The 20782-nt window shown below is 40.0% G+C and overlaps 1 protein-coding gene across 1 annotated transcript in view; it reads left to right on the top strand.

Annotated features, from left to right (window-relative positions):
• CDK6 (cyclin dependent kinase 6) overlaps positions 1-20782 on the top strand; it is a gene marked incomplete at its 3' end in the record, with an annotated part of 127310 nt that overhangs the window by 89960 nt on the left and 16568 nt on the right. Inside the window, exon 5 of the mRNA XM_084281537.1 lies at positions 6956-7065. Within this exon, the coding sequence (XP_084137663.1) occupies positions 6956-7065 (110 nt within the window). The remainder of the gene's footprint in view (positions 1-6955; positions 7066-20782) is intronic.

Genomic DNA, 20782 nt, shown 5'->3' with positions numbered 1-20782 from the left:
CAGGCGTGCCCAGGCTGAAGGCCTGCCTGTGGGACGTGGAGCAGGGCCCGCCTGGGCTGCCCGGGCAGGCACCGAGCAGCACACAAGGTAGATGTCAGAGCCTGAAGTCCCGCAAAAGTGCCATCTCCTCCTTATATAGGGTCACCAACCTTCTGGATTGCCTCCTCTGCCCTGCCCCATGCTGGTTGTGAATCACTATTCCAGACCGCAGGTACTGAAATGTGGTATTTTTTAATACTACATTGAATCCATATTAAATAATGCTACACTGTCAGTCCAGCAAGGCATTTGTAAGCATTCTCATTTAAGACATTACATTTCCTCTTCTGAGACTCTGTGGAGATTCAGCACAACATTTCCAGCAAGCAAGAGCGAAGTACATTAGAGAGAGAGTCTGCAGTGGAGATTGAAGCCAGGCTTCAATCAATATGCAAGCCCCGATTTTAGCCATCTGTAATTCAGTCTTCTCCACCAGTCTGTGGTGAATGTGTCAGGCTTATTTACACAGCTGAAGAAAAATTTTCTACACAGTTTGAAGAAAATTAGGCAAGTCATTTTAGTCTCTCAGCCCTAAATAAGAAGCCATGCTGTAGCAGCTCCATCATGAAATTTTAAAGATTGCACTTTAAACCCTCCTGAGCAGTTTGAAGCAATAGAGAGGTTTTTTGTGATGTTGAGGAACCATAAAGCAACACTACAGAACTATATTCTGCATGCTGCACCATATATGTTACAGTTACATCCACTTATTTCTACTCAAAAAAAATAAAGGACAAAAATAAGTGAAAAAGTAAAAGATTCCTCAAAGGTAGTGTGAAAGCTTTATTAATGAGAATTGAACAAAATAACTGAGTTTAAAAGCTTTTTAAAAAGTTACAAATAATCTTTCATGAGGCTGAATTGCTTTAAACAACAAAACGAGCCAGTGTCTAATGGCAAATATCTTGAACAAAATCAGCACCAAAAAACAGTACAGTAGAAACCACAATCACAAAAGCAAAAGATTTGGAAGAACTTTATTTGGATTAAAGGATACTTTGTAAGAATTTAAGCATCCTGTTAATTGCTTTTGTGGAGTGATGTCTATGAAAGTTAATATCTTAAGAGGTTTTACAGGCCTCTTCAAAGTCCCTTCAGAAATAATCGGAGTAGAATTAATCACATCCAGCTTTAGATGTCTGCAATGAAGATGTCTACATGCGGGCCAGTCAGCTAGATTCCCCTCACAGACAGCAAGCAGTTACAGCATGTGTTCATTTGACCAGTACAACACACTCACTGTAAAATAAGTTGAATGGCACCCTGGGAATACCAGCTTCTTGCCTCTGAGTGTAAGGGAGTCTGTTTGACTGGCTCAGATGTAGATACCTAATGTTATGTGAGATGGATCCTTGTTCAGGTGCTATCTCGCTCTAATTTCTCTTTATGAGGACTCTGTAGAAGAACTAGGCTGCGTTATGTATTGGGAGATGAAGCAGAAAATATCTGAATAAAATTTTTCATCTATGAAGCAATAGTTATGGATATGGGATACAAAAGCAAAAGAAACACTACTCTCTCTTTTCATGACATCCAATGTCTTTCATTGGTTTCTACATGCAAACTTTTGTGACCTTTTAAACCCCATGTTTAATCTTAGATCTGGCTGCATCCAGTTTTAACAGCCCAGTTTTCTTCTGCCCTGTAAATGGGAAGAGAGGGGAAATAGCTTCCCTGCGAGGCTTGCCATTACCCCTTGAGCAAATCTGGGTGGGATGAGGAGCGGGCCATGATCCCCCAGCCCATCACCCTCCTGGAGCCCCTCTGGTTCAGCGGAGATGAGGGAAGCATAGCAAAATGCCTTCTCTCTGGAGTGAAAGGAAGACCCGGAGCCACAGCGTGACTCACTGGCTGGTGGAATAAAGAGTGCCAGGAAACATTCGTGGGTACTGGAGCTCAATTGTCTATACTGTTAAATTATTAGAATGGTTCCTGGCACAGTTTTGAGTTATGCCAACTAGCCTTCCCCCAGACAGTTCCTAGGCAGTTAAGCATGGACCAGAGACCATTCCCAATAAGCAGTTTGCATGCGGTCACCTTTTTTTGGAGGCTTGAGAATTTAGTAACATGGACATAGGCCACTCTGTGCCTGTTGGTCTCCGTGCCAAAGGAACATTTCCTGTCCCATTTAATTTCCCAGCACAGACATAGCCACTGTGTTACAGTCTGATCCCTGCTTTGTTCCTGTAGCTGTGCAACTGGGCATTGGTCTGTACTTAAAGTCTGTGGCAAACCGAAATGTAGTCTTTTGTGTCTATGTTACTCAACCCCATCCCTAAACCTCTGTTTATCTTTGTCTTTTTTGAACTGTATGCTATTCAGACAGCAACTATATTTGGAATGGGCTGTGTGTAATGTGCAGATCTATTTAAATTAAGCAGTTATCCAGAAGTGAAAATCTGCTCTGTAAAGTAAATGGAAATTAAATGAGACAGACACGATGCCTAGATCCTGTGTTTGCACTACTAGTGAGCAGATATGTACTACTAATCTGATTTTACATCAGAAATAGGGATCATGAAGTGCAGGACTGAAACTCCTGGGCCTTAGGTGGTCCCAAATAGCAACGTCTGTGAGGTATAATAAGGCAGACTGCTTTATTTGAAAATAAAGCTATCTTTCTTCTTCAGACTCTAAATGCAGCTTTCCCCTGACATCTCACTGAGCACGTTTCCTTCTTCAGGGAGTCTGACACAGTGTTGGCACAATTTGGCAGATGTTCTTTCCTTTCTAATGTCTCTCAGATATATGCTTCATTTAATTTCATCCTGATGTGGTGCCTAAACCTACTGACATTGAAATGCTAAGAAGCAGTGATCTGCAGCTACTGATACTGTTTTTTTATCTGCTATCATCCCATCTTATCTGGGTAGTAAAATATAAAATGTGCACTGGAAAAGGAGTATATCTGCTCCCTTAGGTCCCAGTGTGCAAATTATTCTCAGTTTTCTTGTACATAAATTAATCCGTAGAAAATATAAACATCATGGTACCCCCAGAACTGACAGAGCAGGCTGCAAAGCTTAAGGCAGTTTAAAGGGGGAACAAGAGATAATTTGGCTCAAAAATATTTGGAGGCATTCAGAAGAAGAGGGGACAGTGTGAAATTCTGGAGAGCTTGGGGGTGCACAGGAGCAGGCAGGGAGCGTGATGGAAGGTAGAGCACATGGTAAGTGGTAGGCATCAGGCCATGTCCACCTGGGCATTTGCATGTGAGCAGCACTGGGTTAGGCACATTCAGTGACATCAGGGGGCCACTGGCATGTGGCAGAAAGGCTGAGATGGGAGAGGAGCCGGGAGGTAGGGGGAGAGCTGAGAGGAACGTGGTTGTTGCATGAGAGGAGCTAAAGAGGCCAGGCAGGGTGACGGGAAAGAAGGAGGAGACAATGGAGGGAAGCTTATTAGATGAGAGGGCTAAAATGCAACATGGTCACTGAAGCCTACAACCTCAGAGGTAGCTAGGAGCCTTGTGCCACATTTAGGATCTCCATCAGCACGTAAGCACGAACCCCTTTTCCTACAGCTTGAACACCAACAGTCACAGTGCGTGTGTGGCAGATTTTCAGGGCAGGCAGAATTTAAGTGAAGTGCAACAAAGCAGAAGCATGGTGTTTTGATCCTAAAAGGAGGGCTTTATCATGAGCAAGTCTTGCAGGGAGAGCCTGTCTCACTGGTGGTGTGGCTTACCTAAGCAAAGCATTTTTTCATTCTAAGTCAGAACCGTGCTAAAGAGGAAGCGATGATCTAGTTGTTCAGCCACCATATCCTGTGTTCAGAATAATTTTCATTTCTACTTATCTGCAAATGTTAATGGAATGTCCACAAATATTTTTTCTGGTTTCTATGGTAAGAGAAAGAGAGTGTGAAACTGTGTGTCAAAACCACTGCATCATTTGCCTCATCCTGTGCTTTTCAGGAGAAGACCCTGAGCACCAGGCGAGTCATCTGTGGCATTACGTGTGTGCAAAGTGACATTTAGTAAATTTTGATCCCTTTCAAGTTCATGTTTCAGAACACAGGCTTGCACATTACAAACCATATGGGTTACTTGATCACTTTTATAATTACCGTAACGACAGAGTATATCAAAACAGCTCCACACAGATTACTTCCTCTCTGACTATAAAGCGACCAAAAGGCACTTGCTGGAATTCAGCTGCGAGACTTTGGAAATAACTCTTTTTAAGGTTTAAGGTTTCCAAATTACTCAGAGGCAGAATCTCCCATTGCCCTGCTCACACATGCGTGGAGCTCAGCAGCAGGGTGCAGGCGCTGGGGGAGCTGTGCCAGCACGCCGTCACGTGGGGGAAGCAGCAGACGTGCTGCGTGCTTCCGTGGCCTTCTGGAAACAGGCCCACTCCCCCAAGCCTGCGGCCAGGGGCCTGCCACGAGCTGTGATGCTCCTCTCAGGAAGGGGAAGGAAAAGAGCAGCCCCCTACCTTGATGTATTTCCCTGAGAAAGGGGCTTCAGCACAGGGCGCACCTCATCAGAAGTGCTCACCAAAGTGTCTCGTAACCGTGCATCCCCCAGTGCTCTGCCTACGAGAAGTGCAGGGGGTTAACCTTTGGTGGAACTGGGGAAAATAAAGCATCTTTTCACTTTATGAGAAAAGCTGTGAGGGTCTCAAATGAAGAATCACTGGGTTTGGTGGTATTTCCACAGATCCAGTGATCGCACAGCTCTTGCTCCTGACACAGCACCCAGCCACTGTCAAATAATAATGAGCCGAAATTGTTATACTTGACCCCTGAAAGCAGTGTTTCTTCAATAAGCTTTTCAGCAGATTTCCTGAGAAAGTGAAAATCAGAGTTTGAGAGAGATATCTGCACCATGAAAAATATGTGTATTTTTAGGAGGGATTCTCGCTGATTCAGATAGGCCAGTGCCAGTAAAAATCCCCTGACCTCAAGTTACATTTGTCTTCTTTCCCCAGAGTAAATCTTTGAAGAAACTTTAATTTTATATAGAGAGAAGTATTTTGGGAAAAGATAATTGATATGTTAACAAATTGTAAACAAGTCCAACGGAGTTAAATAATGCCCAGCTTGTTTATGTGAACAGGTAGCTGTACGTGGAGATTGCCAGTGCAGTACTTTGCACTGTGTTATTGAACTGTTTCAAAGACAAATTTTATGAATAAAGATCAAAGCGTTTAAAAGGACTGTTAGCAAATATGACCACTTGTGCAAATATCCATGAACCTCCCTTCAAAAGCCTTTCAGTAGTTCCAAAGGCTGTCAGGGCATGTAATGATTGTAATAAATACTGTATTTGCTTTTGTTTCAGCTGGCTTTGACCAGCAAATTCGGCTGATTACTTCCATTGTTATTTTTGCTTAGAAGACAATTATATTGTTATAATTTAAAAATAAAACACTCTCCTTACACATTTCTGGGTACTGGTTTTCAAATTCAGAACTAACTATCTTAGTTAACATACTTTTTATTTTCATGTCATCTTTGAACTTGTTTCTTTTCAATAATGTTTTTTTTTTCTTTGTTTCATGCTTCGCATGAATTTTCATGAATTTCTTGTTTCTTAATGCTTTGTGCTAGCTGGAGAAAGAAACCACTAATTTTTGAGAACCTCCCTGCTGTAGATTAATACTGATGGAAATTTAAATTATAGTATACGCTAAGAATATATTGCCATTTAGCTGACAATCTGTTATGGCTGGATTATAACTGCAGTCAGGAGCAGAATACTCCTGTAGCTCTGAGATTAAATTTGAGCAACATAATAGGTCACACGGGGCTGTAAGGAAGCTCCTTGTGTTCTTCTGTAAATAGACTGAAGATACAGTCTGCCTCATCTGTATTTGGTCTACTTGTGGGAAACAAAAGGATAAATATAAGCTGTCCCATCTCCATTGCGGGTCCAATGTGCAGGACTCATCAAAGTACATCGGTGGAGTGGTGCCGGTAAAATTCCAACTGTGTCTCTACAATACATTGCAACATGACCAGCTGCCTTAAAGCAGGCGCTTTATGTGTCAGATGTCCCTGGGAAAAAACTGTAATCATTTGGAAATCAGTTGTGAGAGAAGTTGGTGCTGGTGTAACCAGCAGCACGTGGGCAGAGACGGTCACAAACTGTGAAGGTCAGGAACCCGCCAAGGGTCCCAGCACTGTGTTCCTTGGTTAAAACAACAACAATTTAAAGTATCTCCCTGTGCAAGGACACCACGCTGGGCAGCACTGGGCCTTTTGTAATGGGCAGCTTTGGGGAGGTTTTAACTTAATCTGCATCCAAATGATAAAATAATGAGTGCCTTCAGTTCAACATGAACAAAACTTCTGAGACGGGTAGGACGTTTTTACCCATGTTGGCCAGTAAACTTCAGTTAACCCCATTTCTTTAGGAAAACAAACAAACTATGAAGAATTTAGGATAAAGATTAGCTACACATTCTGTTTTGTCCTATAGGTAAACCCACATTTTTCCTAATTTACTGGTTTCCAATTTTGGTGTCAACACCTAGGGGGTCCAAAAAAAAGTGTTTAAGAAGAGCAGGCCTTGTTCAACAGACTAACTAATGTTTGTTCCATGGGGAGTGTGAAGCTCTACTGGAAAATGTTTGGGGTCTGTAAGTTTCAAAAGCTTTAAAGAATTGTTCTGATAGTGTGCTGTGATATCACACCAATGCTGTACAATGATACTGTATTTTTGCTATGCTGTGAAATGCACTGTTCTGGAGAAGTGATCTCACTTGCTGACTCATCATCACTGCAGCTATACATAAGGAGCTTTTTCCATACAGGACCTTTCTCTATGCACTTGTCAAATCAGTTTGCCATAATCTGTGAGGTTTTGCAATTCGGATGAAACTAAATTGGATCTGTGTACAGCAACACTTATAAGGTTGCGATTCTGTAACTAAGCATGCTCTATCTTACCTTCCTTTTTGTTTTACAGGTTGTTACTTTGTGGTATAGAGCGCCTGAAGTTTTGCTTCAGTCCAGCTATGCAACACCAGTGGATCTTTGGAGTGTTGGCTGCATATTTGCAGAAATGTTCCGTCGAAAGTAAGAAATGCTGTCATATTTTCTTCACTGTTTAATTTGAAATTTAAAAAATGTGCAATGATTTCTGTTACAATACCTTAGACCATGATTATATTGGAAAGGACTGATAGGATGTTTCATTTACAGCACAGAACATAAGCACCCATTGCAAATTCATACTTTCCTCTGCCTTGGAGCCTTTCTTTCTGAATGGGAGTCTCCATTAGCTCTTGATAAAGCCCAGATGAGCATCGTTGTATTCCTGTTACACCTGAATCCAAATGTAGATAAATAAGGCCTAGAGGAGCTAGTGATTGTTTTCAGTAAAGCTGCATTCTGGAAAGAATTTAGCCTGAAGAAGGCAAGTCCTAGTGTTCAGCAGAGTCTTCTTGCTCTGGAGTTGGTGCATTAGCCCATCAGTTGTTTGCTTGCAGTCCTCCTCCTCTCTTGGCATATCCATGATCTTCAAAGTCACCATAAAGAGTTGATTCCCAGAAACACAGAAACAGAGGTAGGAGTTTTTGAAGAATAAGTTATTTTTCCAGGGTGCAGCATAACAGAGACAGTTAAATGTAATAAAATAATAATAATAATGACTTTTTTCTGATTCAATTCAATTAACTGTCAGAACTGTTTTTGCTGTAAAATATTAAAGCTAGATAGAGTTGATTTGTGAATGTGAGAGGAATACACATGTGCTGTTCTTTCCTTGTGGAAGGGCAGTAAAATGGAAGTTGTACTATGTAGGATGCGGAAAGGAGCAACCCCACAAAAACCTTAGCAAGATAGACCTGTTTCAATATTAACCTGATAATATACACGTTGGTTGAGCTTACTGGAAAAAAGTGTGATTGTCTAGGTGATCTCTGTAGAGAAACTGTATATAGTATTTTGTAACACCTACACAGTGAGATCAAAGAATATATGTAAAGAAAATGATACACTATGTGGTCTAAAAAACAAAATCAATATAATTTACAAGAAGAAACCATACTGCAAGGGTCTTGAGAGAAAACTATTTAAAAACAGCAGATTGAAATAAATTTCTGCAATGTGAAGCTCAAAATACTAATTGGAGTCTCCCAAAATAATTTTGGGACTCCTCTATTTATTAATGTGGAAAATAATAATAATAATATGGAAAAATCATTTTTCTTGGGCTTCTTGCCTGGTCAAATGGCCTGGGTAGAATTAGTACACTCCACCCTCTGTGTGTGACTCAGAAATGAGGTCAGAAAATGAGAGGAAAGAAGAATGTGGATTTTAGGAGGATCAGTTAAGCCCTCCATTGCAATCTTTACAAGATTTAGTCTTATACCACACACTGCCAGGTTCACAGTGGCATTAGGCCATTGATATTTTTTTCTGATTTAAGCAGCAGAGACAACAACTTCATTTTAGGATTTATGAGAAGAATGATACAGGACAAACAGATGAACATAGAACTTTATTATTTGTTCAAAACACCAATTTTTTTCTCATTTAATTTGTGGTATTCTGACAGATAAGAAATATTACCATATGCAAGCATTACTAAATTATTTTTATTTTTGTGATGTATGAGCCTCAATGACTCTCCAAATCACAAAACCCAACATAGTAAATTAAATTAGGGACAGTTATATTTTCTATTTGTTTATAAATACAAATATTACATTAATGTTACAAAATCAGAGATTTTTTTTTAATGGAAATAAGATCTGACTTGAAGCAGAGTTTGATAAAACCAGGACTTCTACTATTCCTGCCAAATGCAGGGTCAGTCTGACATTCTCAGCCCTAAATCTGGGAGACAGTCAAAAACTGTAGAAGTCAGAAATCTGCCAAGTCTGTATGTACTATGTTGTTTCATTGGAGGCAATATGACTTTCACATACTGCAGTATACAAGCATGATTTGGAAGACTAATCTAAAGCTTCATTTCCATAAAGCTACAATGAACAGCACTGAGCGCTATCTCCATGGACTGTTATACCGGGTTAATGTTGCAATACTCTGTATGATGTATATTGTCTTTCTGATTTTCTTCATGGATTGCAAAAGAAAGCACATGTTACTGTGACCTTGGTAGCAATAAACTGTAAAATTTTGCAAACTCCATGGATTATTTCCAAAAGATTGAATAAATGGAACAGCTATTTCTGCTGGAAAATGGTAGTGCCCTTGAGTAATCACCCATCTGCATTTCCACCAGTGTTGATAGGATAAGCATATGACAGTGTAGCTAAAGCTTAGAAGAGTATGTTGGTTTCACACTTAGACAACCTTCTTACTGTATTACTTGTTTCCTTATTTCCCTACTCTATTTTTCTTCCTTTTTGAAAGTTTTTAAAGCTTTGTTATTTTAAGAAATGTCCTGAGACTGCTCTCAGCCTCTTCATATCACAGATATTTTGCTGGAACTGATTTGGAAATAAAACACTATACAGCATCACAAAATGTATCAGAATGCCACTTATGCCAAGCAAACATTCAAAAGTGCAAACACTTTTTTAACTAGAATTTTTTACTAGAATTTACTAGAATACATTTTTTGTAGGTAGTTGCAAATGCAGTCTGGGTTCTCTACTCTTGCACATGTATGGGAGAGCAGTGAGCTCTGCTTGAATCATCTGCTGTCCCTATGTTTCTGATTACTATGTCTCTAAGTGGAAGACACCTCATCTAATTTCAACCACACTTAATCCAAACCAGTTTATGGCAAATGTTAGAAAGGTAACTTTTTATATATATAAAAAAAAAAAAAAAAAAAAAAAAAACATGCAAAAGCATATATACATATATGAATGCATAGACATATATAAATAAATAAATCTCTGTCTAGCTATACCCAGAGTAAGTGTGAACATTTTTCTCATCTTGGCTTGTTCATCTTGCCAAATGACGCTTCTCAGTTGAGAAGCAGGGTCCTGAAATCTGACGTTTGTATAAAGTCACAGCTATATTTAAAACTTGCACATTGTCATTATGGTGCAGATCTGTGGGCTTTTGCACTTTCATGTGTACATACTAGTGTCTTAGTCCATCAGGGTTTGTGGGCATGAAGAATGGGCACGTGAATGCACAAAGACTACATCCTGAAACCCAGCTGCTGATGAGAGCAGCCCCAAATAAAACCTTACATACAAGTTTCTTTAATGGTAGTTTCAGGTTTTTTTCACCTCATGTATTGTCAAGTAGATTGCAGTCACTTATAGCCATATTTGGGTGGACTGTCATTAGATAACAAAAGTGTAAATGTATTAGTCACAGTGGCTCCTCTTTGATGATTTAAAAGCTAAGGTGCATTGATAATAATAACCAGTAAGGAAACCAGTGTGGTATGCCCTTGTGTGCTACAGTATCCCTCACCAATACAGCTGGCAGGACTGATGGCATCCTTTGGAAGACTGGCACATTTCATGTCTTGTGTCAGTCCAAACAGTCCTGAGCCATTTGCAATAATCTCACACGTTTATGTAAAGTAATATGTTTAGATAAAAATAAGGATTAATTATAAAAAGATTTCACTATGAAACTGAGCATTTTCCTGGCCAGTAGGAAGGGACCTTGTACTTCCTACTCAGCGGACAACTCATTAATGAGTAATGCAAACATGGGAGTAGGCATTCACTTCTGTCTGGACACACGAAACTCTTCCAGCTGGCTCAGGGACCATGGGCAGCTCCAAAGCAGGAAGCCATGACCAGTGTTTTAGAGGAGGGCAGGACTGTCTCTCTCCTTGCTTGGATTAGGTAGTACTTAATCAAGGTGTGAAAGGAACACCTGTGAGAGGAAGAAGACAGGAATCTGAATCTGAGTGAAACAACCTAGTTTTTTAGTGCACCTATACGTGCCCAGTTCAAAATGACTATCCTATGCAGGATTGAAATCACATAGACTAGGGTGTTAGTAGGTGTGTATTTGGAGTAATGAGTCAAATATCTATATAGTAATTCCAGCTAGTCAAATGTAACTATAACATGGCATGAACAACCAAATTTGCCTTTATTTGTAGTAAATATAGAGCTAAAAACAAAACAAAAAAATGGTTTCTGTAGTCCATGTAGTATGTTCATAGCCAGCCAAGCTGAAAAAGCCTTACCTTTGAGAGTGAACAGTGAATGCATGTGCAATCTTCAGTAATATCACAGGTATCAATTTAAACCCAAAACTTGAAAGACCATCCTGTCCCCAAAAAATTTTCCTCCTCCCCAAACCAAAATTAAAACAGTATTATCTCAGTTCCCCCTGCTTCATCCAGCTGAGAAGGAAATTGATTCCATGCACATGGACTTCTTACTGAAACCATTCACACACCAGCTCCATGGTGTTTTAATGAGGCTGCTGTTGGAAAGTTCATCAGTCCCAGAATTTCATAAGCCACAAGATTGGCACAAATAGTATGAGGTTATTATTTATTCATTTTTAAATATTAAATCATGCTTTTAGCAGTTGTCTCATTTTTTCAGCTTACTCCACCAGCTCCTAATACATGTGAGACAGGCATTGCATTGCCAACTATGTCTGAAAAGTGTGGCAGTGGTAAAAGATGTGTGAGTCTGCTAAAATACCTACAGTGGTACAAGTTCCCTGGTGGGACCAAGCAGACATAGGACAAGAAGCTATAAGCATAGAAATAATCTTTGAATGGTGTAAATGTGCCCAATTAGAGGAGCTGCATCATTGTATGCAGAAAAGCCATGAGTCCAAGACTTTGTTAGTCATGATAATGTATAGCGATGTGATACAGTCAAAGTTTACAGCCTCATCTTGTGATCATGCTGTGATATGAGCACTGGATTTGGGATCTACAGGCTCCCTTTAATCAAACAAAACAGTTAACTGGTTTTAAAAAGCAAGCAATGCATTTGTATTCGTTCTTAGATACAATTTTTTACTGTATGGAATAATTATACAGAATCTTTCAAACTAAACGTAGTAGGTCTTTATTCCACTTTCCGAAGAAGCCATAGGTTATTAGTAGAATTTGAAATGCAGCCATCAGATCCATCGTGTGTACTTCTTCTGTGTTGAATCCAGAACCAAATGCTATGATAGGTCTGTGGAAGAAGGTGGGTCCCCACCTGACTCTAGCTTCCATATCTACTTGTGAGCAAGGAAAGAGCAGTCAGCTCTGCAACTGTTTCAGAGCATTGTGGAATAAATATGGTTAAGTGGTTTCAGGGGGAAAAAAAAAAAAAAAAAAAAAAAAAAAAAAAAAAAAACAGCTGAGCAGATGAGTGCAACAGGAACACCTGTTTTTGAGCTGTCTCCAAAAACTGAAGCTGGAAAGGAAAGTTTGAGCTTCTATTACTGAGTTAAAAGAAAAACTGTTTTAGATGGATCGTGTGGTAAAGTCTTGGCTTCAGTGAAATCATTGTTGAAATGAACCCTGACTTCAAAGAGGATTGTAACCTCTCTAAAAACAATTCAGTAGGACAGAGTGGCACAAAGAGAGGCAGAGCTAATCTCTGTTAATGTGTACAGTACAGCACTTAAGTACTTAGCCAGAGTGATCACTCTGCAAGATGGTGTTGCAAACTGGCAAGGAGAGGGTATTGCATGGGTTTTCCTGGCTTCTGTGCTTTGTACTTCTTGCAGTGATCATGTACAAGTGTTTCCTTGTATTACCTGTGAAATAAACCTTGACAGGTGACTTCCAGGGACTTGAGACTTTCATTCTAAATAAGAGGTTCAACACAGGAGATGTGATGAACTGTCAGTTGAACAGCTGAGGTTGGAATTCAGTGTCTCCACTATGGTCCTCGTGAGACTGCATAGCAGAAGCAAAAGAGTGTATTCAAGTTATATTTGCAAGAATTTAAACTATTTTGTTAGTATGATAATCAATATCTGTCTGCCAAAAGATGGCCAAGAAAAAATGTACTGTGACCTACTAGAAATCAGGCCATTGATATGTGAGCTACTGTATGCATGTCCTTACCCAGAAGAGGAAGTATATGTTCCCATTTGTTTCCAGTGGATAGCTAAGTGATAACACATAACAGCGCCTACAGGTTTTCTGGTGCTTTGAATGGAACAGGTAGCTTTTAATTCAGAAGAAATCTGTAGTCCAGTTCATCCTGTAGGCCGTTCTTCTAACTAGCATCAGTTTCATCATGCACTCATTTGGTCTGAATTAGCTGTTCCTACAGGTGCTAATCTTTCACAGACATAGCCCTTTAAGGTTGCATTTTGAAAAAATTAGGTATACATCTGGCAACAGATGTTCAACAGCAGAACCACAGTTTTTGAACTGCTTAAGCATGTTCTTCATCTGGAGAAAGAAGAAGTAGAGAGGACAGTGGGCTTGGGGAAAGTGGTTCATAGAAATTCTGCTATTGCGGAGAACTGCTTTGAAATTTGCAGTGCAGGGTCCTCTACTCTAAAAATATTCCAGTTTAGTCATTCCTTGTGATTAGCTGTTTTGTTGTTGGACAGTCTTGAGGAACAGACAATGAATCTGTATCTTCATAAATGCATGCCAGCTGGAGGATTTATATATATTATGACACCCTCACTTCAAATTAAGTAACAGCATGTCATCACTTAAAAACGTTTTTCATTGATACTGTTCAATTACTCAAAGCATTCAGGGACTAGAAAGACTTGTTTAAAGTCTGTGATCAACAGTAAACTATCATACATTGATAGTAGAAACAAAATACGGTACCACTTATTATGGAGCTTGTACATGGTCCAGATTCTTGCTATAGCCCAAGTGTATTAGTGTAGACAAAGATGTAACTAAAGGTAGGGTGGTTTGGAAAGGACCCGGAGGGAAAGACAGCATATTGATATAACACACCATAGAGAAAACTCTCTTTCAAACTGGAATCAATGGATACTCTTAGAGTTATATGTGTAGGGTAGAAAATCACAGGGAAAAAGTTATCAGTTTATCTGACTGATAGTAGTGAAGATTTCAGTGTTGTTTTACCTCTCTGCCCGTGCAACAATAACACTGTGAACAAAGCCTGGAAATAGGTATCTTTATGTATCAATACTACTATGTCAGAATTTGTGAAGGTCTATAACATGGTTTTGTCTCATTTCAGATGCCTTTTAATTTTTGTCAGTCATTTTCCTGTGCTTCAATGTATCTGATCACTTAGTCCTCACTGTTTTTAAGTAGACACTGTAGCTATGCAACAATAGGAATATTTCATTTTGCCTACTAGGTCCTGTATTCCTCTATGTCATAAAGCTATTTTTTTCAGGTCTTAGCTTAGCCTGTATTTTTTGTGCTCTGTTTTTGTTTTCAACACATTTCAGAAATGCCTTTCAAAACCAGAGCAAAAATGATCTGTAAGATATTTTCAAATCTTCTTTATGTGGGAGAAGGAAGAGAGAAGTGGAGGGATCAGAAAATAAATCCATGAAAGAAAAGGAAAAGAAAAAAAAAGGGGGGGGGGAAATCAGAATGAAAACACCTGGATATTTGGGAGGGAAGGAAAAACAAAACCAATACAGTAGGCAAAAAGCACCTGAGTAAATACAACTATGAATGCTGTTTACAACTCAGGGTTTGCCTAAAACCTGACAAACTTCTTAAATGTGGCTTGAGAGAGAACTGTTCACTTTATCATGCAGCAATTTTAAACACAGACTTTGCAATCATATTATCAGGTGTTTTCCAGTAGACCTTAAACCAACGTATCTAGTGGACCAAGAGCTCAAAAGTGTAATCATCTACTTGTCTGCTTGCTCACAGTTAGATTTTGGTAGAAGCAAAATTCAAACAACTCTTTTTTTCATTTTTTTTTTTTCATTTTTGTTTTTATTTTAACAAGTAAAGGTGGATTTTGCAGCTTAGAACTGTAAAAGCTACAGAGCTTGATTTGCAGCCTTTGAACCAAGGTACTGTACAGTTTTGGCCTGAGTTTGTTTTTGCCATTTTTGGAAATTATCTTGTTTTGTTACAAGAATGATTTAAGTTGCAAGTGCCATTAAAGTTCACCACACTCCAGACCAACTGTACTGGGAGAAGGTTCATTCCTTGGAAAGATCTTGTCAGCATTCAAAATTCTGTGCTTTGCATTTTTCCTCCTTTATTCTTCTGCCATTCATGTGCATATGGGTGTGTGGGAGGCTGATGGTTTTTCCAAACCAGGCTTAATAAAATTGGATTTTTTCTTCCTCCCTAGATAGGTGGCCAGCCTATTACAGACATATTTTTCAAGTATTTCTTAAATTGAATGGACCCAAGCCACAATTTAGCTTAGTGACCTTAGTGATCTGGCAGAACAACAATGACATTTTGCTTCAGACTTTACTAATAAAGGAGGGCAGAAGACCGTACTTGTTCATGCTATTCCAGTTTCCTGATAAGCAGGATTGTTTTCTCTTTAATCCTAACTCCGCGGCAGAATTCCCCTTGGCTTTGGGCAGAGGACAAATGCACATTAATGGAGTGAAGGGCAGATAGAATAATACCTCTAATTATCAAGTACAAAATAGATATGAGTTTCCAAGGCTGCATCACCCCATTAAAAATAAAATACCTCCTTGTTTTTCAGCTCACATTTTCCATCAAGCCTTTTCTAACTGATATCTAAGTGCCTACGGTTGGGCTGATTGATAGCCGTTAGTCAAATCCAGTAACTGTATGGGTCTGTGGTTGGAGATGAGTGGTGAGTGAGTGCGAGCCCATTCACTTGTGGTTTTCCTTCTAGTTTCCAGCCATGCCAGACTTTCAGTCAGAGGAATAGATCTGTTGGTAAGGGAAACCGTTGGTAAACCATAAAAACCAAAAACTGTCACTGCTCAAAAAAAAAAAAAAAAAAAAAAAAAAAGGAGCTCTGAGGCAGGGGTAAGAAGACCTGGGGGAGCTGTGTTAGCTGACAGAGTTTAATCTCTCTCTTAAGCACAGGTGTGGGCCAGGCCCAGGCCAGGGCTGGGTGCTGCAAGGTGGCAGCCGGTGGCCACGCGCAGCCCAGGCCCAGCCTGAGCTCATGAGAGAGCTCCCCACCTGCATAGCTTCCATGTGCAGGTGGCACGGCACTCATCTGAAAGCCTTCGGAATATATCATCATTAAAAAAATGCATGTTCCTTAGAGGGCTGTCAGGCTGGTATGTGACAATCTGAACTGTCCTGACCAGAGGTCAAGGGAAAAGAGCTTGTGGCTAGGAAAAAGACCACAACATATCAGTCATGATGTAGATATTTGGAAGCCCTTGGTATTAACATTGTGGCATTTGTAATGGTATTTGTAATGTAGTTTGTATTTGGAAAAATGTAGTTTGCATTTGGAAATAAGGCTGGCAGCAAAACCACCTGCCTCCCTCCTGGCATTGTGCTGGGAGGTCAACGAGTAGGTGCGCCACCTCGGTGGACTCTGGAGCGTCACAAAGATGAGTTCTTTCCTGGAATAAGCCAGGACATCCCCAGCTGCAGGTGGCTTTCAGCAGTTCCTCCACCAGCCAGAGAAGAGGGTAGGCACAAGGCAATATTACCCATGCCCCGTCCTCTCGGCCCCAGAGAGGGACAGCCAGCTGTACGCAGCCCAAAGACTTTGCTTTTGAAAGGGTCTCCTGGCTCTTTCACACAGCTTCCCTCTTCAGGAACTTGGCTGCAAGAGGCTTTGCTTTTTGCCTAGAGTTTGGCTGGGGGAAGCTCTGTGTACTTCTGTTTGACTCGTAATAGAACTAAACATTGTTTTTATTTACTTTTCTCTTTCATAAGAAAATGGCTACAAAAAGGTATTTAAACTCCAAGTGGGTGTACAGGATCCTTTCCTGGACCCTGGTGCATGTGAGAGAGGGGGAGAGAAAGACTAGATGTTAACTTTGGGTCTTGTTGCTGAGCTCCCAAGCATGGATTTTTTCCAAATTGAGTGTCTAGTCAGAAATCCTGATCTGGCCAGCTTTACTGAATTTTCTATATTCGACTGTCCACAAAGGAAGTCTAATAATTAGCTACTATCAGTCAGTTGTAAAAACAGCATGTAATGATTGAGAGGTTTGTAGGAGAAATCTGTCCTGAATTTGTGTCCTTTCATTTGAAAAGCTTTGCACTAGCACTTCTCTGTATGGAGGTGCTCACCAAAGCCGTTAGACATCCTAAAAAGAAAAAGATGGAGAAGTGGAAAGTACACATAAAGGAACAGACAACAGCAGGATTTTAAAAACACCTACCTACAATAGAGCAAAACATAACAGCTTTCTGAAACTTTGTACTATTCCGTACCAAGTAAATAATAGGCTGTGAGAGGAGAGCTCTAAACATCAGAAGAAAGCAAGAGGAAATGTGATATTTAGATTTCTGAAAAATCATTTCTCCAAGGTAATGGCAGTGCCCAGAGGCAGCTCCCTGCCGCTGCCTTTGTGGAGACACTTACCTACACCACGAGGGTTAAACCACTGCAGAGGACTTGCCAGCTGCTCTGGGAGTCTGCACTTTGGCTGGCATTGCAGATGTCAAAGACCTAGAAAGAGGCCTAATCTGGGGTTGAAGGGAGGTGGACATGGCCTCTTCTGCACGTGCATGCTGAACATCCCAGGGCAGCACACATGGCACCACAGGTAGCTGGAGCTGTGTCTACCATCAGTCCTCAGGGCCCTGCTTGTTGGCTGCGTACTAGAAAAAAAGAGAAGGAGCATGGTAGGATACAGTTCACACTTGTTCCTGTCCTGTCTTCCTCTGAAGCCACAGTGTGCCTTGTGATATGAATACATGTGTTGCCTTCCTTCTCAATTTTGTTTGCACAATGTCTGTGGCACTGCCATCGCATTTGCTTGCATACTCTGCTTGACCTGCCAACATGCTGTCTATATACAAGTCCACGCAAGACTCAACCACCATGGTGCACTGACTCTGCTAGAGACTGCCAGGATTCAACAAGCCAAGAGCTCTTGATGTCAACATGTGACATGCCTGGCTGCCCTTCTGTGCTGGCTGCATGCTTTATTTTGCAGTCTTTGAGGAAACAAACAGCAGTCTGGCTATGCATGGTCAAACCATGAGACTTCTTCCAGAAACTGATGGCATAATGTGCTCTGCTTTCCTTTTATAGATGTCCAGAATGCATTCTGTCCAGAAGCAATTCTAAGACAATCTCTGATGCAGTATTTCTTCTTTAACTCAAATATTCTCCATAGCTTCTCTCATAACATATCCAGGTTTGTCAGTAACAAGTGCTTTTGGAATACAGTAATTTGTCAAATGGGAGTTTCATCCAAGGGATTACTTCATTTCCACTGATTTATTCTACTGGGCTAGAATAAATTGGCACAAAGATTCAGTTACTATTGATTGTGACTGAGTCTGAATCAGTTACCTGAAGATAAATGACCTATTCAGCTATATCATCCAGAATTTGACCAACTATTGTGAATTATCAGATCATTTTTATTAGATTATGTCCATGAAGCAGGTTTTCTTATTATGTCAGTACAGCATACACACCAGTCTATACAACTGGATGATTTTTAAAGTGCTCTTCATGTCCAAATAATTGGAGTGTAAGCTTTCAGCATATAAAGAAGTACACATAATGTGAGAGATTTTTCAGTAATGTTGCTATCTGTAACTGTTAAATTAAGCCTAATTGGCAGTGATGAATCATACTCAGCTGCTGTAAGAATGTAGATACTTGGTTACGACTAGATCACATCAAACCATTAGAAATTGTAGAGTATATTTACAAAGTCTGGTCTCTATCCAAGCTGCGTATCCTTCACACTGAGGCAAAGAGGAAGGCATGCTTGTTTCTTTTCTGCCTTAGCATCAGTTTTCCTTTTCTGGAAAGTAATTGCAAAAAGAGGTTCATGTCGCTGATTTCCTAGATCTTTTAAGTGTTTGATGATGAGGGCACTTTGCTGGAAAGTGAGAGTGGAGTTTAAAGAGGACCCAGACAATTTAGTAAACTCTATTTTTGGTAAACTCCCCAGCCACAGCTGTATAAAAAGCAATGTGTAAAATGGTTTACCGTGGAAGGAGGCTTTTCCTCAGTTATTCACATTCATCAGAAGAGGATTCTGGTCTTTGAATTCTGAGCAAATCCACGCCTCTTCTTAAAGGGTTAAAACTCATGTCTGAGCTTCCATTGCCTTTCTCCAGTGCTCTCAGCAGCTCCTAATATTTTTATAAATTACTTTTCAGAAATGATAGCCAACTCCATCTGAATCTTGGGGAACTCCTAGCAGAGGACATGAAAGTGGTGAATAACTTGCTGATACGTGTACAAATTACAGCAGGGGTCTCAACAGATGGCCTCAGATTACCATGCACTGTCATGATCCAGTAAATGTAAAGCTCACAGCTTCTCCAGCCTGATTAGGAGAATATATTTTATGGAACAAAGTATTACTTAGAGCAAAACTATACCTAGTTTAACTGGCCCTTGAAAATTGTACAAATTCTCCCTGCATGGTTGCTATACATTCTTTCTACCTTTAATGCTTATCTCAAGTTTTTCAGCAGGTGTTTATTAATTCACTGTAAGTCAGCACAGCTGCTAAAAATTAAAGTATTTTTCCACACCATCCTTCTAATCCACTTGCATGTCTTTTGATGCTCAGTCTTTGCAGCTGGAGGAAAAAAATCTGAAGTTGAAATTTCACCTCTGCTCACACAGTAGTTTACTGCTCAGTGCTAAAAGTGTTTTCCCTGCCTTTCTTGTCTGAAGGATTGTAATCCCCTTTCAGAGATTCTTCTGGCCAAGAGTGTTTTATTACACTTGAAGGTGATGAGAGATATGGGGTAGGAGGCAGTTCTTCTGATGTTTCAGGATTATCTGAAAAATTAGAGAGGCTTAGTGCAACAGGTGCCATTAACACCTAATACGGGGGCAACAAAAGTGATCATAGATCAAAACATGTACTCGCTGCCACACAGCAGCGGCTCCAGCCCAGCTGGAGAGAAAGCCCAAGGGTTTGCCTCTTAACTTGTAATGCTTTCCCATAGACAAATTCCCTATTTCTTGGATTTTATTCTGTATTGAGAATTTCATGTTCTTAATTGCATAAAACATTAATGTTTCACTTCAAATATGGAAATCTGATATCTAATGGATCTCTTTCCTGAAGTACCAAAGAGTGCCAATGCACAGCCTCCGTTACCTCATTGTATCACCTTTGCCACTGTGCTGCTACCAATGACAGCGAAGACTTGGCCTTCTAGACTTTTTTCCTAGTGCTTTTCTAGTTTACTCTTTCCAGCTCTACAATAAATAAATAAAAATTAGGCTAGTAACTTAGTCAAATAGATGTACCATTTTATGTGTAACTCTTAACGGTGGAATTAAAGCATCACTTATACTGGTGTCCTTTTTCATGATTTTACATTACATATTTAGAGTATAAGCTCTTCTATCTACAGGGTGTCCTTTAGTCTATCAAGCTCTTTGCTTAGCATCATTGAGAAAGAAATAAGAGCCTAGAAAACCTGAGAAGACATACTTGGATGTTAATTTTTTTAAGTATCTTTGGGTAGACTGAATGTGTAATATACCTGTTCTTTTTGCATGAACTTTCTTCTTTGATATAGAAAAATCAGGGGTAGGTATGAGTTGACTTCCCTGTAGGAGCTGACTTTCCTCATGCAACAATTGTGAAATGCTTTTCAGCTGATACAAGAATAACACTGTAAGACACTTGGGTACAAAGAGTTTATTGCATGAGAAATCGACCTAATGGCACGAAATCTTTTAGTTTAAAGGTTTACTGGGAAAGCAATCTGATTGAAAATATTTTCAGATTGGGAAAGAGGAATTGTATTTTAATTAGGGCCTCAGACTTGAAAATCTATTACATA

Source organism: Netta rufina (genome assembly GCF_964035555.1).
Source record: "Netta rufina genome assembly, chromosome: 2".
Lineage (NCBI taxonomy): Eukaryota > Metazoa > Chordata > Aves > Anseriformes > Anatidae > Netta > Netta rufina.
This window is presented reverse-complemented; position numbering and strand designations above follow the sequence as displayed.